The sequence below is a fragment of the Larus michahellis genome, chromosome 8 (genome assembly GCF_964199755.1).
Source record: "Larus michahellis chromosome 8, bLarMic1.1, whole genome shotgun sequence".
In the NCBI taxonomy this organism is placed as follows: Eukaryota; Metazoa; Chordata; class Aves; order Charadriiformes; family Laridae; genus Larus; species Larus michahellis.
The window spans coordinates 18,734,992-18,748,306 of NC_133903.1; the positions used below are offsets into that span (position 1 = coordinate 18,734,992).

At 53.3% G+C, this 13,315-nt stretch overlaps 2 protein-coding genes across 36 annotated transcripts in view; one reads left to right on the plus strand and one right to left on the minus strand.

Annotated features, from left to right (window-relative positions):
- The first annotated feature begins 1,025 nt into the window (after positions 1-1,025).
- MRPS34 (mitochondrial ribosomal protein S34) lies at positions 1,026-4,291 on the plus strand. 2 transcript variants are annotated; one of them, XM_074598322.1, is made up of 3 exons: positions 1,026-2,585; positions 2,672-2,714; positions 3,566-4,291. In XM_074598322.1, the coding sequence occupies exons 1-3, from the start codon at positions 2,268-2,270 to the stop codon at positions 3,841-3,843; spliced, it is 639 nt and encodes a 212-aa protein (XP_074454423.1). In that variant the 5' UTR covers positions 1,026-2,267; the 3' UTR covers positions 3,844-4,291. The 2 variants fall into 2 exon arrangements, with proteins under 2 accessions (XP_074454423.1, XP_074454425.1); XM_074598324.1 differs by having other exon boundaries at positions 1,026-2,561.
- A 2,619-nt stretch (positions 4,292-6,910) lies between these two features.
- The window catches only part of MAPK8IP3 (mitogen-activated protein kinase 8 interacting protein 3), a 75,968-nt gene continuing 69,563 nt past the window's right edge, over positions 6,911-13,315 (minus strand). For 29 of the 34 annotated variants that reach the window (XM_074599263.1, XM_074599259.1, XM_074599253.1 and 26 more), the window contains 4 exons: positions 12,674-12,712; positions 10,622-10,801; positions 10,213-10,356; positions 6,911-9,645 (listed from right to left, as the gene is read on the minus strand). In XM_074599263.1, the coding sequence (XP_074455364.1) occupies positions 9,524-9,645; positions 10,213-10,356; positions 10,622-10,801; positions 12,674-12,712 (485 nt within the window). In that variant the 3' untranslated portion in view covers positions 6,911-9,523. The remainder of the gene's footprint in view (positions 9,646-10,212; positions 10,357-10,621; positions 10,802-12,673; positions 12,713-13,315) is intronic. The other 5 variants (XM_074599264.1, XM_074599265.1, XM_074599255.1 and 2 more) reach the window with 2 other exon arrangements.

Here is a 13,315-nt window from a genome sequence, read left to right on the forward strand (position 1 = left end):
GGGGAGCGGCGGCGCCGATTGGACAGCCCCCGTCACGTGGGCGGGCGGGCTGTCACCGGCCTCTCCCCCGAGGCGTGACTGCGGCTCCGGCGCCGATTGGACGCGCCGTGTCGTGGTGACGTCGGGCTGAGGCGGGGCGGGGCTCAGTCCCGCCCCGTGCGTGGCGGCGGAGCGGGGACTGCTCGGGTTCGTCCGGGTTCGAGCCTCCGCCAGTTCGTCCTGCCCGCGGCGGCGCGGGGTGGGGGCGGCCGCTGGGCGGGAGAAATTTGTGCTGAGTACCGCGGGGGAAGCGGCCGTGGCGGTCAGCGGGTCGCTGCTGCTCTGCCACGCCGCCCCGGGGGCACCCCGGCGTCTCTGCGGCGACAGGAGGTGTCGCCTTACGGAGAGCAGACGGAGGCTGCTGTGGCTGCCTGGGGCCGGCTGCCGCTGGGGCGACGGTTGCTGTGGCTGCCCGAGGACGGCTATCCCGCGACGGGTACCGGGAGGCTCCTGTGACCTGCGCTCGTATCCCCCAGTGACCCCCCCCTTAGGCCAGACCAGGGGGTGGGGGGTTTTGGAACACGGTCTGCGCTCGCTCGCCTGCTGTTAGCAGCCGGGAGGCGCTGTCTCTGGCCGGCTGCTGTAGAGTTGCATGGGTTTTTCCGGAAGACTTGCTGCGTTTGGTGTTTCCCTTCCTTTTTGTGCGCCTGACTAAGCCAGTTTGACGATTTTTCCATCATTCTTGTGTCCTCTTCCACTCTGTGCCCCCACAGAAACCTCAGTGTAGGTGCCTTAATGGATATGAGCTTGATACCTGTGCTGCATAGCCGTAGATAGGAGCTACCCGCTCTGCACCCTGAAATAGGCGGTTTAATCACCCTGCTTTTTCTCCAATATTTGGCTAGATTGAGGTCGAGTATCTTACTCTAAATTGGAGTTTGTCAATTTACTCGGGTAAATCCCCCTTGTTACAGCTCCCCTGCCTTTCTTCAAGAGGTGCACCACCTTAGGATAAAATGTACTGTTTTAAAACCATTAACACCCTTTAAAAATGGTTTTATTTGTTTTGTGGTGTAACACAGCGTAACACATTGTAACACACACACCCCGCCCCCCACTTTTCGCCCACACTTTGATCTTGGCTGCTGACAGAAGCCGCTCTGTGCCTGAATGCCTTCAGTAAAGGACTCAACAGCAGGACTGGGATGGGTGTCTTTCCTTCAATATAACGTATGGGTTTTAAAATAAATAAATAAATAAATAAATCCCTTTTCTCCTGACAGGTTTAATTTGCCGGTCTGTAGCCAAAACCCAGGGCTGATGCGGCCAGACCTGGGCCAATCTCTGCTCTGTACATCCACACTGCGGGCGAGGGGGGTTTGAGAGCGGCTGCACCGCTGCCCAGCTGGGACCCCAGCGAGGGGCTGCCGCGGTGTGACGCTGTACTCCCCCTGCCCCGACCTGACCACTGTCTCCCATGCCCCTGCCCAAGCGATAACCGCTCGTGGTGGTTGCAACGGCTGCGTCTGGTCGTGATAGTGGCAGCCGCTCGAAGGTGGTTTTGGGGGGGGACAGAAAACAACAGCCAAGGGCTGACTGGAGCAACGCGCCCACCTCACCACAGCACTGGCCCTCTGGTCCATATGCAGCTGTGACTAGAGGTCAATCATCTTACCCCGTAAATAGCGAACAGCCCTGGAGCTCTCCTGCAGGCCAGGACCTGCCCCGGGCAGGAACGCTGCTCGAGGTTACTGCTCGAGACTCAGAGACGCTGCAGCAGATCCTCGGTCAGTGGTTTATAGCACGCTAAACTTTGAAATCTGAGCTAAGGGATATAAAGGATCGATTGTGCATATACAATCCTTTAGACAGAAAGCGTTGACCAAGTGTGGGACCAGGCCTGGATCCAGCCGCGCCCCGGCTCCTCGGAGAGGCCATGCAGGAAGCTCAAGGGGGGCTCCCTGACGGTTCTGACCCTGTCCCCCATGCAGTGAATCACGCAGTGTCCCTTGCCACCGAGCCTCGTTAAACTACTGCCGCGTTCACTATCCAACTTTGTTAAACCCCTGTTTTGTAATCAATAAATACATCGCCGCTTCGGAGCGAAGATCACCGCTCCTTCCGCCACACGCAGCGCATCCCCCCGCCCCGTGCGCCTGGGCCGCGCTCAGACGTTCCGGGGGCTCGGACGTTCCGGGGGCGGGGTGGCTTCCGGGCGGAGGGGAAGCGGCGCGGCGGGGCCCCGTCCCGCTCCCGCTCCCGTCCCGTCAGCGCGCGCGGCCGCCGCCATGGCCCGCAAGAAGCTGCACCGTCCGATCGCCGCCATGGCCAAGAAGATCCGCGAGTACCGGGCGCTGAAGAACCGGCCGCGGGAGTCGCAGCGCTTCGCCCTGGACTACGAGACGATGCGGCGGCCGCTGACGCAGAAGCGGCTGCCGGTGCGGGCCTGGGAGGACGTGCGGAGTGAGCACCGGCTGCTGGCGCTGCTCTGCCGCCTGCCGCGCTTCGGCGTGGGCCGCACCGTCACCCGCAAGTCCTGGCTGTGGGCGCACGACGAGCCCTGCTACTGGGTGATCGCCAAGGTGAAGGCGGACTACACCGCCGAGGTAACCCCCGCGCCCGCCCCGGGGGGCGCCGGCCCCGGCCCCGCCTCGCCGCGCCCCCCCTCAACGGGCCCCTGTTTTCCTTGCAGAACATGGATCACGGAAGAGCTTGGGGCTACCTGACCTTCAGAGGTGACGCCGGCTCGGTTCCCTACACCCGTGGGGCTGGGAGAGAGCGGCTGCGGGCGGGACCCGGGGATGCCGCGGAGGGCGGGTAGAGCCGGGGGGGGCGGGGAAGGCCGCGGCCTCCCCGCTCGGGAAATCCGCTTCTCTCAGACCTGCCGATGAGGAAAGGCTTTCCCCGTGTTGTAGCTTCAGGTGCCGGGGTCCGGCCCCCGGGGAGCGAGTGCCTGGGGAAGGCGGTGGGAGAGGCAGGGCGGGCCCTCCGGGAGCGCAGGGGGTGAGGTGAGGTGAGGGGCTGTTCGGAGGCTTGGAAAGCCAGACACAGAGCAACACACGAGGACATTCCAGGTAAAATCACCAGTAGAACAGGAGCGATGGCAAGCAAACCTAACATTATTGGGATTTGAAGTTAACGCTTGGAGATGCGTAAGTGAATTTGCCTTTTTAAAGCTGCTTCTGTCGCTTACGAGAGTTTCTGAAACAATTTCTTTCAAAGGTTTTAAAGTCTCTGAGCATTTTTAACTTTAAATTTCCCAGGGAACTTCAGTAAGTGTAGAGAGAAATTGCTCTCCTTCCTTAGCCACGGAAACTCAACCATAGAGAGATGAAGCAATATTTTAAATTAAGGGAATTGGAACAACTTGCCTGTAGTCCTTTTAGCGTGTTTCTGGTTTGATTTCTGAGGACAGAAGTGGGATCCCATAGTACAGCAGGGAAGGTACTGTCCGAACCTTTGAAAACTTCCTTTACTATTGCCTGGTGTAGCACGTTTGATACTGGAGAATTGACACTCGCTGCATTTCCTAGAGGGAGTTTGTTATTGATAGTGTTGTCCACTGCTGTTCATCATCTCTTCTCAGGCAAAACCGAAGAAAAAATGAGAGAGATCGACAAAGTCATGTACCATGACTGGCGTGTGGTGCCCAAGCATGAGGAGGAGGCCTTCAAGAAATTCACCCCAGTGCCCGAGGAGACCATTCGGTACCTTCCGTACCCGCCTCTGCTCCGAGCCATGATCCTTGCGCAGTGGCAGAAAGAGGGAAAACCCATCACGGAGGAGCCAGTGATTGATCTGGAGAAGGTCACGGCTTCTCCCCTTCGGCGTGCAAAGAAAAAAGCTGCAGGGACACCAGTATAAAGACTTGTTCTATGTCCTGAGCTTCCCACGTGCTCTCACTGTGTGTTAAAAGCACGGCATCCTACAGAAGACCCCCTTGTCACTGTGGCGTGGTGTATCCAGGTTTCCCGCCTTTCTCCCCAGCCCTATGCAGTGACCTCATCTGAAAGGAAAGATGTAGATACATTCAGATTTTTATTTTTTTTTTCCATAATTTTGGTCTCAGTCAGCAGAGGAACCTTCTTGTTCCCTAGATAGTCCCGAGTGCATAGCTCCTGTTATCCAGCTGCAGTTCTTTGGAGCACCGTTTTCTCTACAGCCTGAAAATTACAGGTTTTTAAACAACATTTTTCAGATTGGGCCCTACATAAATCACAGAAGAATGACTGAGAATACCATGTTATTTTACAGAGCTGTGTACAAATGTATTTACTAACGAAAATAAATGTTTCCTTATTTCTGCAGCACAGTTCGAAGAAAACTTTGTATTTTTTTCAGTGCGTGGAGATCATCATGAGGTCCAAATGCAGAGCTGTTAGCTTACCAGACACAGCATCACATTCCTCTTCACCACTGCAGAATCATCTGCATTACTGACATGTGATGGCAATGAACAACAAGGGAGGAACACCACTTGACTTTGGGAGTCTAAGCTTATCCAGTGCTGTCCATCACTTACTCCCCGAGACAGCTGTCAGATTAGAGAAATCATTTTAATTCTGGTGATGCAAGGTATGCAGGATCGGCTCTTACTATTTGAAGCCGATCGCAAATTCCCTCCTGTTCCAGTGCAGCGTGCTGTGGTGAAAGTTAAAACATGCAACAAAAAAACCCCAAAACATTAAAAACATTAAAACATGCAACCCTTTAGTGCAGTTCTTAGCATTTAATTTTTCTCTTGCGGTGGCTGTGGGTTCTGCTGCTGGGTCTGTTGGAGGGTCGAGTCTGGGTGTGGGTGGAGGGGGCACAAGAGCTCTTTGGTCTGTAACCCTACAGGTCAGCTCCCAGCAGAAGCAGCTATTGAGTTGTCTGCTGTAGTGGGTAGTCAAGAGGTGCTGCTCCGTTTGCTGCAGTGTCCTGAAATCACAAGTAGCCTGAAGGGATTTACTGAGGGAAAGGCAAAAACTTGAGCCTGTGCCCTGCACGGCAGGCCTGGGTGGGACAGGGGATGCCCCTGTGGCCCCAGGGAGGAACAAACGGATCGGCATCAGCTGCCTGGCCTTCCATGGGCTTCCTCACCAGAGACTCCTGAAGGATTAAGGGTAAGAGGCTTTTCTCACAAGTTAAAACCTCGTCCAAAGGCTGGGAAGAGCTGGGCTCTTGTCCCTCCATTGCAGCAGGAGCGCAGGAGGCCACACGCCAGGGCCGGTTCACTGGCTTCCGAAGCAATGCGAGAGTCTGGCGGGGGGAAAATCCAGAGCGTTGCTGAAGGCACAAACAGTTTGAGGCTGTGAGACTGCCTGTTGCAGCTGCAGCTGATGGAAAACAGCAGCTCTGGTTTCCACAGCCTCTGCCGCCAGGTGCTGGGCTGGTGCCTCACTGTCCTTACCGTGATTCCTGACCCAGCACACAAACGGAAGAGGTGGGACAGGGGGTGTAGATGTGAGTGAGATGGGACGAGCTGAACAATCTGGTCCTCTGACCTGCGCAGGCAGGAGCTGAATGCAACCCCAGCACAGGCAGTGCTCTCCCTGACGGGGCCCAGGCCCACCGAGTCTGAGCAGAGCGGGCAGAGCCAAGTGCTGGTAATGGGGTCTGTCAACAGCCCCAGGCAAGGCAAGAAATTACCTATGAGCAGCCTCCAGCCAGGGAGCCCAGCCGGGAGCAAAAGCAGATGGAGATAACACACCATAAGGCATAGAATCATACAATGGCTTGGGTGGGAAGGGACTTTTGAAGGTCATCTGCTCCATGGGGTCCATCCAGGAGCAGCTGGAGACAGGCACAGCTTTGCCTAGCTGAGACAAAGGCTGAAAGCCCCAGCTGGTGCTTCAGTGAGGCTCCTGGGCCACGGGTGGTAAGGGTGGGGGGCTTAGGTGGGGCTGATGGGGACAGTCGCAGCCTGCTGGTGACCTCAGGGCCCTAAGACTTGGGGGGTGTCTTCACACAGAGCCCTGGGCAGCTCAAGAGCCTTGTCCGATTGACAAGGTCCTCTTCTGGAAAGCTGCACAGCCCTGGTTTGCCGTGTAGTGGATTCGATGCCTAGGAGATGCCGGGAGCTCTGCCCAGACTCCCAAACCTGAGCATTAACTTCCTGGATGGTTTGGCAGCATGGGGGGGGGTTGTGTGAAGGGTGACAGTAGCGAGCGCCTTCCTCAGCCACCCCAGGTGGGTGCCAGACATGGCTGCGCTTCACCCAGTGCCTTGCTCAAGCTGCTCCTGGCTGTATGGAAGGGTGCAGCCCCAGGGGGGTGGGACGGGTCCCAGGGCCTGTTTCCAAACCTCATTGGGGAGGTGCTTCTAGTAACGCAGGAGGCATTGCCTGTCGTACTGCACCCTAGCCCGCACAGGTCTGCAGTGCAGGTGGAGTTATGGAGGAGACTCACCTTAGGGACCCCTGCTTAGGGCAGAACTTGCTCCTGGCGTAAGGAGGTGGTTCCTCTCCGGTACTGCCATCTACAGCCTTTGAATTAATGCAGTTCTACAAAATAAATGTGAGCGTGCCTAAGCACTGCTCGGACTAAGAAGAACTCGTTTCCTGCAGCGCTGGATGTCACCAATTCTTACGGGACCTCGTGAAGTACCACCCTGTACTGACAGGGCACGTTGGCAAACTGAGTGCTGAAAGCTGAGCCTGATGTGTTAACCCTGGGGGGACGCAGGGGACCACAGCCAGCCATCCCCTGAACCGTTGTCTTTTCTGCCTTTTATTTCTGATGCTGGGAGAAGCTACAGATTGCACCCTGGCTTGCAGGACTAACCCCTTCTGCTCTGAGCCAGCGAGCAATCCCCATCGCATTTCTTGCCACTAAATTACTCAACGGTGAACACTTGAGCTGCCGTTCCCATCCTTTTAAGTGTCCTGCTGTTATTAAAGACTGAGCAGAAACCCCAGGGCCTTTATAAGAACCAGGCAGCCCGCACTCGCTGATGTTAACACATTTATTACATACAGAACAGATATGGTTTGTTGTTTGATAGCATAGGGGACAAAGCATGGGAATGTATTCATACAGCAGTCTCTTTACAGAATGCCATCTTCAGACCAAACAGCGGAGTTTACAGGCCTTAAGACACTTTTTAAAATCCTTTTGTAACATACAAGATACTTTACATACATCACAGTGGAGATATGACAGGGAAGTGTGTTGAAGCCAGTCAGTTCTCACCTTGCTGCCCAGCAGCCACCAAGCGCCCGCGGGAGCTGACAGCAGAGGCCGGTTCTACTTCGCTGTAGCTGCCCCTCTTGGACATGTGCTTCTCTTGGAGGAAAATACGCACTGAGCTGGAAAGGAACCTGTTGGTGGAGGCCCAAGACCCGTTTCCTTATGTTGCCAGGGCCCAGTGGGCAACAGGAGACCGAGTACTGTCACTTTGACTGCTAAAACCAGATACAGAACAAACAGTAAGAGGTAATAGTTGCAATTCTGTGTTTTCCTATGGAAGAGTCGATGGAGCTAAGGAACTGGGCCTATTACAGCTTTTTTTTTTTTTCTCCCCTTCAATTAGCCCAAATGACGACGTTTACCTGGCCCTAGCTGATGAACTGTTACATGTCTGTGGAATCTGTGGTCTAAATATTGATCTTTTTAACCTTCCTGCACCACTCTGTGATGTGATCCAAAGGGAACCTAGCGGAAAGCATTTCGGGAACATGAATGAGAAGCCTGGCACAGTTGGCAGTGCCCTGGTGAAAGGTCTCCCTACATACAGGTGGCAGCTCCAAGCATCCCTTAGCCAAATGCCGGGCACAGAGCCCAGGCTGCCAGCAATGGGAGGACACCGTCCAGCTGGTCTCCTGCCTCGGTGGAGAACGGTGTGGGTGTGCATGTCACCAGCACGGCTCACAGGCAGCGTGGGCACCACTGTGGGTCCGTACTTGGGTGGTTGAGGGGAGCTTCCCAGGAGATGGAGGCTTCCCCCAGCTGGCCCCACACTACCACACTGGTGCAAGGACATCCCTGCGAACCCCAGAGGGCTGCACAGCTCAGGGAAGAAATAAGATGACCACCAGGAGCTTCCAAATTCATTGCTAACAACTGCTACGCGTTCTAGTCCTGCACATCCAGGAGGGAGCGTTCAAAGGGAACAGAACTTGTCCTCGTGGAGACAGGACTGTTTCCGCTGTCAGAAAGGGAGGACAAACCATTGCCTCTACATCTGGAGCTGCCACATTCTGCATCTCGAGCTCAGAACCGCTCTCCCTGGTCCCATTCTTCGCTACTTCTCTTGTAAGCAGGACACACATTCGCAATCCCCCAGCACTGCTTACACAAGGAGGGCCGTCAGAATTTCTCTTGGGGGTTGTTAATTCTTTTCAGGAGTCAGAAATTTCCAGCTTTTCAATCTACTTAATAACAAAGTCAGTGCTCCGCCATGTTAGGTAAAAGAAGGCAGGAGATCTGGGCTCAATTCCTTTTTCTGTGTGACCTCAGGGAAGACACAACCTTTCCATTCCTTGACTGCACCGGCACAGTCTTTCCTGACCGACAGCCACAGTGTGAAGGAAAACAGCCCTCTCCTTCCAGCAGTTCCCAGGATGGGGACGCAGCCTTACGAGTCAAGGTGATCTCAATGTGCTAATGCAGAATTCACAGCAGACCGACATCATCTGCCCTCACCCGTGTTTTGAAAGCCAACAAATACTCTGCAGAGATAGCTTTCTCCTGAACCTTTCAGAATGAACTCAAGAGTTCTTTTCTGCCTGGGGTTTTTAGAAAGGGGAGTTAAAAGTATTTCTGCCTTTTCTGCTCTTTAAAAAGCAAGGTTCCAGTACCCCTTTGCTACCGCAGTTTCCAAACACCTCCAGGATCAAACACCCATCTCCCATCTGAGGCTACCAAACAATCCTCTCCGGACACACACCGTCACCCAGCACACGACTGCTGAGACAACAGCAGCAGCAGAGGAAGGAGACTTTCCGTCTGCAAGTATGGAGGACGTGTTCCCTACAGTAATGGCACTGCTGCTTTCTCCAGCCAAACAGTAGAAGGGCTGCCCGAACCCTGACACTCCTTTGGACCTGGCTGCTCTCAGTCTGTGGGACATTATTCTGTGCTTAAGGGTCGATAAGGTGGAGAGTCCACTGGTGAAGAAAGGATTTCTGCTAGGGTGCTGCAGAAGTTGTGATTCACCATCACGGCTTTGGCAGGGGGATGCGCTACTTCTCATGCAGGTGGGAGTGAGGCAACCTGCTGGAGAACCTGAGCCACCACCCATCCAGCTGCCAGCTCCCGAGCACTGGGCAAGGGCTTTGCACAGTTCAAGCTCCAAGCTTCACTTCATCAATGCGCTGCCATTTCTCTCCTTTGTAGATGCCAGCTCCAGAGCAGAACAATAATCCAACCACGCAGAAAGCGCAAGGGCCCAAGATGAAAGCTGCAAGTTCAGAGGTTAGAAGGGGGTCACAGTCCAAGGCAGGAGCCATTGCAGTTGTCTGGGGTCGGTTTCCAGCAGCAGGTATAATGCAGGCGTTCTGTATGTACATCTTGGCATTCAGGCGGGAGGAGGGACACTTACATTGGTGGGAAAGGAGGAATTCTCACTCAGGGATATACGATACCTGCCACACAATAATGTGGCTCCTTTCAGCCTTGGAAAGTACTGGCTTCACCTGGGTGGTATCTCCTGCATTCTCCTCCGTCTCATCGTCTTCTCCATCCCCTGAAGAGAGAAAACAGAGAGTTAAAGAGACAAGAAAGAAAATCCCAAATCGCACTGCTCTGGAATACTTCCAGAGAGGCTAATATCCCTGCTACAGTCTCAGCAGTCTGACAACAGACAGCACAAGCTGAGACCTTCCTTTACGTCTGGAAAACATTTATAGCAACACGGTGCTTTTCTGAAGCAGGACTGTATGGACGGAACCAAGCATGTCCAGCGGTAGGGAAAACCACCCTTCCTTTCGCGGAAGCCAACGTTTACAATACAGAGCACCTTCCAGCAGCATAGGTGACTGCAGTGGGGCAGCAACGTCTGCAGTGGCACAGATGGTTTTATTCTTTCCAGGGCCATTAATGCAGACTTCATGGCACTGCAGGCACAGGCGGGGCAAGGTTTGGCAGCCTAGTACAAGGAAAATGCTGGCTATCTGCCCTCGCAGCCAGAGGGCAGGGGAAACGGAGAGCGCCGCTTTTCAGATTCCACTCCCCACAGCAGTGACCCCTCTTCTTCACGACCACAGCCCTGCACCCTGTCCCGTTCCGGCTGCCTCCCACCACAGGCACTCACCGATCCGGAAATCGATGTACCCTTCTCCTCCGCTCAGCACCAGGACGTTCTTCAGCTTCTGCCCCTCGGTCTCCGTGGCTGCTGTGCTGGGGTTCTCTGAAGGGCTGTCCAACACACTCCCATTCAGGGTTGCTAGGACGTTGCCTGGGGGGGGACAGGGGTGCTGTCAGTGCCCCTGCTCAGCCCCCATGCAGTTAACACAGACACACACACAACTGGGCAGGCCAATTCCTTCTGCTGGTGAAATCTGGAAGTCACTGTAGTTTAAACTACTGATGCCTGAGCCACAGGGATCTGCAGGCACTAGAAATGGCATGGAGAGCCATCTGCCGCAGGTCAGCTCAAGCTCCTCCCAAAGAATGGACAGCGAGACAAGAGCCTCACAAGGAAGGGCTGCGCTCATCCTTACCAGGCACAGAGACGAAGAACTTGACAGCATCACGGTGGCCGTGGAAACAGAGCTGTGCCTGAGCCATGGAGCAGTAGGGAATGAAACTGCTGGCAGATTTGTCGCTGTTATCATCACCGTACACGTGGATGACCCCACCAGAGCGGCTGCCCTCTCCAGAGGTTGGCGAGGTCTTGTTGGCTGGGGACAAGGAGAGGGAATATTGTCAGCGATAGTTTTGAGTCCCATTTACAGAAGGGACTCAATCAAAGAGAAAACTAATGAGCCATGAATGAAAACCTTTAAAGGGGCGGTGCGGGTCTCTTTAAAGGTCTTGTGTAAAGGATGTGATGGAGGACACCACACTGGACTATACAGTCCCTCTCTCTTAGACTGGTAGCAATCTACTCATGATAACAAACTACATTTTCTCAGCAAACCTAGTATTTGGCTGCTAATGACGCACACATCCCTGGAGGTGCTGGGCAAGAGCGAGCCTAAGGGAAGCTAGACAAGGTCTCTGAGGTGTCCCAGTGAAGGCCTCTTCACCAGCAACAATCCTGTCCAGCCTCCAGAAACCACCTGCTGCCCTAGGATCAACCTTGGTCTTTTGTACCTGGCAGGGTATCCAAAGGTACCCATGAGACATTAAGAGCACCTGGAGGAGAATTACTGCTATTTTCTGGATTGCTGAAATTGCGCAGTTTCCGAGTCAAGTCTTTTGCTCATGCCAAGCCACAAGCACGCAGGCTGCTGAAAGCAGTCTCTGGGTCTGGTGAAGGCCTCTCAGCCCAGTAAGTGTCACAGCAGTGGAGCGAGGTCCTTCCTCAGCCCTTGATTTAGCCATGACACCAGAAGATCAGCTACTCAAGCAATGAACACCTGGAAGATGTTGACCAACCGCAGCTTCCAAGGATTTCAAGGTGGACTCAGGAGTCAGGATTCTTCATGTCAAGGCTCTGAGAACGCAAACGCTTCCATTCACCAAGGAACAGAGACCAGTGCTCCAAGCTCAGGAGGGAGATGCTTTCCTTCCACATGCACCCACATCAGTAAAACATAAACAGTAGTAAAATCAGAAGGCTTTCACTTTCTGTGAGAGAACTTGATTGCTTCCTTAATTATCCATAGTTCTGTATTTTGTCTTGGGCTGAATTTCAATTATTAAGTCACTCGGACAAAGGAGACTTTTACCTATCAGGCTCAAGCCAGCATGGCGAGACAAGTACGAATATTTTGCTGGAAGAATGAGACTCAGCGTGCGTGTGGGGAAGATCCCCACGATGAAGGTTCTCTGTACCTCTGTGCTCTGGTTTGCTATGGCAGCTACAACTGGGTGAGCTCATCCGATTGACAGACAGGGCTGGTACTAGCGCTTCTTGCTCAGTATCTGGCTTCTTACTGCAACCAATATCAGATGCTTTAAAAGGAGGAGACATATGCTGATAATGCTTCTGGACAGCCACAGAAATGTCTTACAATGAGAAAAAAATACTCCTTTCTGACCCTGGAAAGGCTAAGGTAAGCGTAAATTTGAACTCCGAGCCTGCCTTAACTGGCACAATGCCAAACAATTCTTAGTGTTTACCAATGTCCCCTCTGGTTAAAAGTCTTGGGTGATCACTTGCAGCTAGCAGGTGCCACAGCACCTACTACCGTTGGCCTGGAATGATGAGAAGCATCCTTGGAAAACCGAGGATGACAAAGGAGGACCTTGGAAGAACAGTCTACTCCTGCTTCCTGGAACTCTCTGACTGAATAAACCTTTACCCCATCTCAAACCTGGCCTACCACAATAAGGGAACTACTGATGAATAACGAAGTACTCTTCATACAAAAAAAACCCAGAGGGATGGCTGATGAGATGGATGAAAATGTTTTTAGCCAGGAGAAATGAGGATATTTACATTACTGTCTCTGGTCACTTTTCTCAGATGCAACTTAAAATGAAAGAGTGATGAGGAACAATGGATGGAGAGAGCTGAATGTCAGGATGGAAGGGTGGGAAAGTGACTACAAAGGCGAACGGGTGCAGCAGGAGTGAAAGCTGAAGGAAGGAGGCAATGGACTTACCCCGGAGCCCAAGGAGTTGGCCTCGGTGGAGGACTACAGCTAGGCACAGGCAAGGAGTGGGAACACAGAGGGGCACGGGAAGAGACAGGCAGGATGGGAGAGAAGAAAAAGGTGATTACTGGGAGAAAATTCAGGGAGCAACAGAAATGCATAAAATCTAGAGAAACCACAACAGGAGCTACAGGCTTGAATCAGTTTATACCAACGCTGTTCTTGCTCGCTTTGCTCTTATCTTACAAGGACAAATGTAATATCTGAGATGGGAGAGGGACCATGGACACAAGCATCCATTGCTGAAGTTTCTAGTGAGACTTCACTGCTTGCCACACTTTTACAGAAAAACCAAAGATAATGCAAGTGCTTTACAGCAGGCAACAAGTGTAACTCAGAATAGGACAGCAGCCCCAAGAAAGAAAGGGCATTAAAACGGGGATTCAGAAATGAGGATGCAATGTGCAAAGACGACTGTGTCATTGGCTTCCTGGTGTCAGCTCCACGAGCCTTAGAGGAGACCCTGACTCAGCCCGAACTTCCAGGAAGATTACAACAGGTTTGCTCCTCTGATACAAGAGCCGTTTGCTTCTCACATCTCCTGCTAACAGTGGTGAGAAAATGTAAATTTGGCTGCTTTCTGTTGAAAGC

Bases quoted from the DNA above. Each gene is read 5' to 3' on its own strand.
- MRPS34 (XM_074598322.1), top strand. From the start codon at position 2,268: ATGGCCCGCAAGAAGCTGCACCGTCCGATCGCCGCCATGGCCAAGAAG. The intron at 2,586-2,671 runs GTAACCCCCGCG...TTTTCCTTGCAG, and splicing joins AGGCGGACTACACCGCCGAG to AACATGGATCACGGAAGAGC. The intron at 2,715-3,565 runs GTGACGCCGGCT...ATCTCTTCTCAG, and splicing joins GGGCTACCTGACCTTCAGAG to GCAAAACCGAAGAAAAAATG.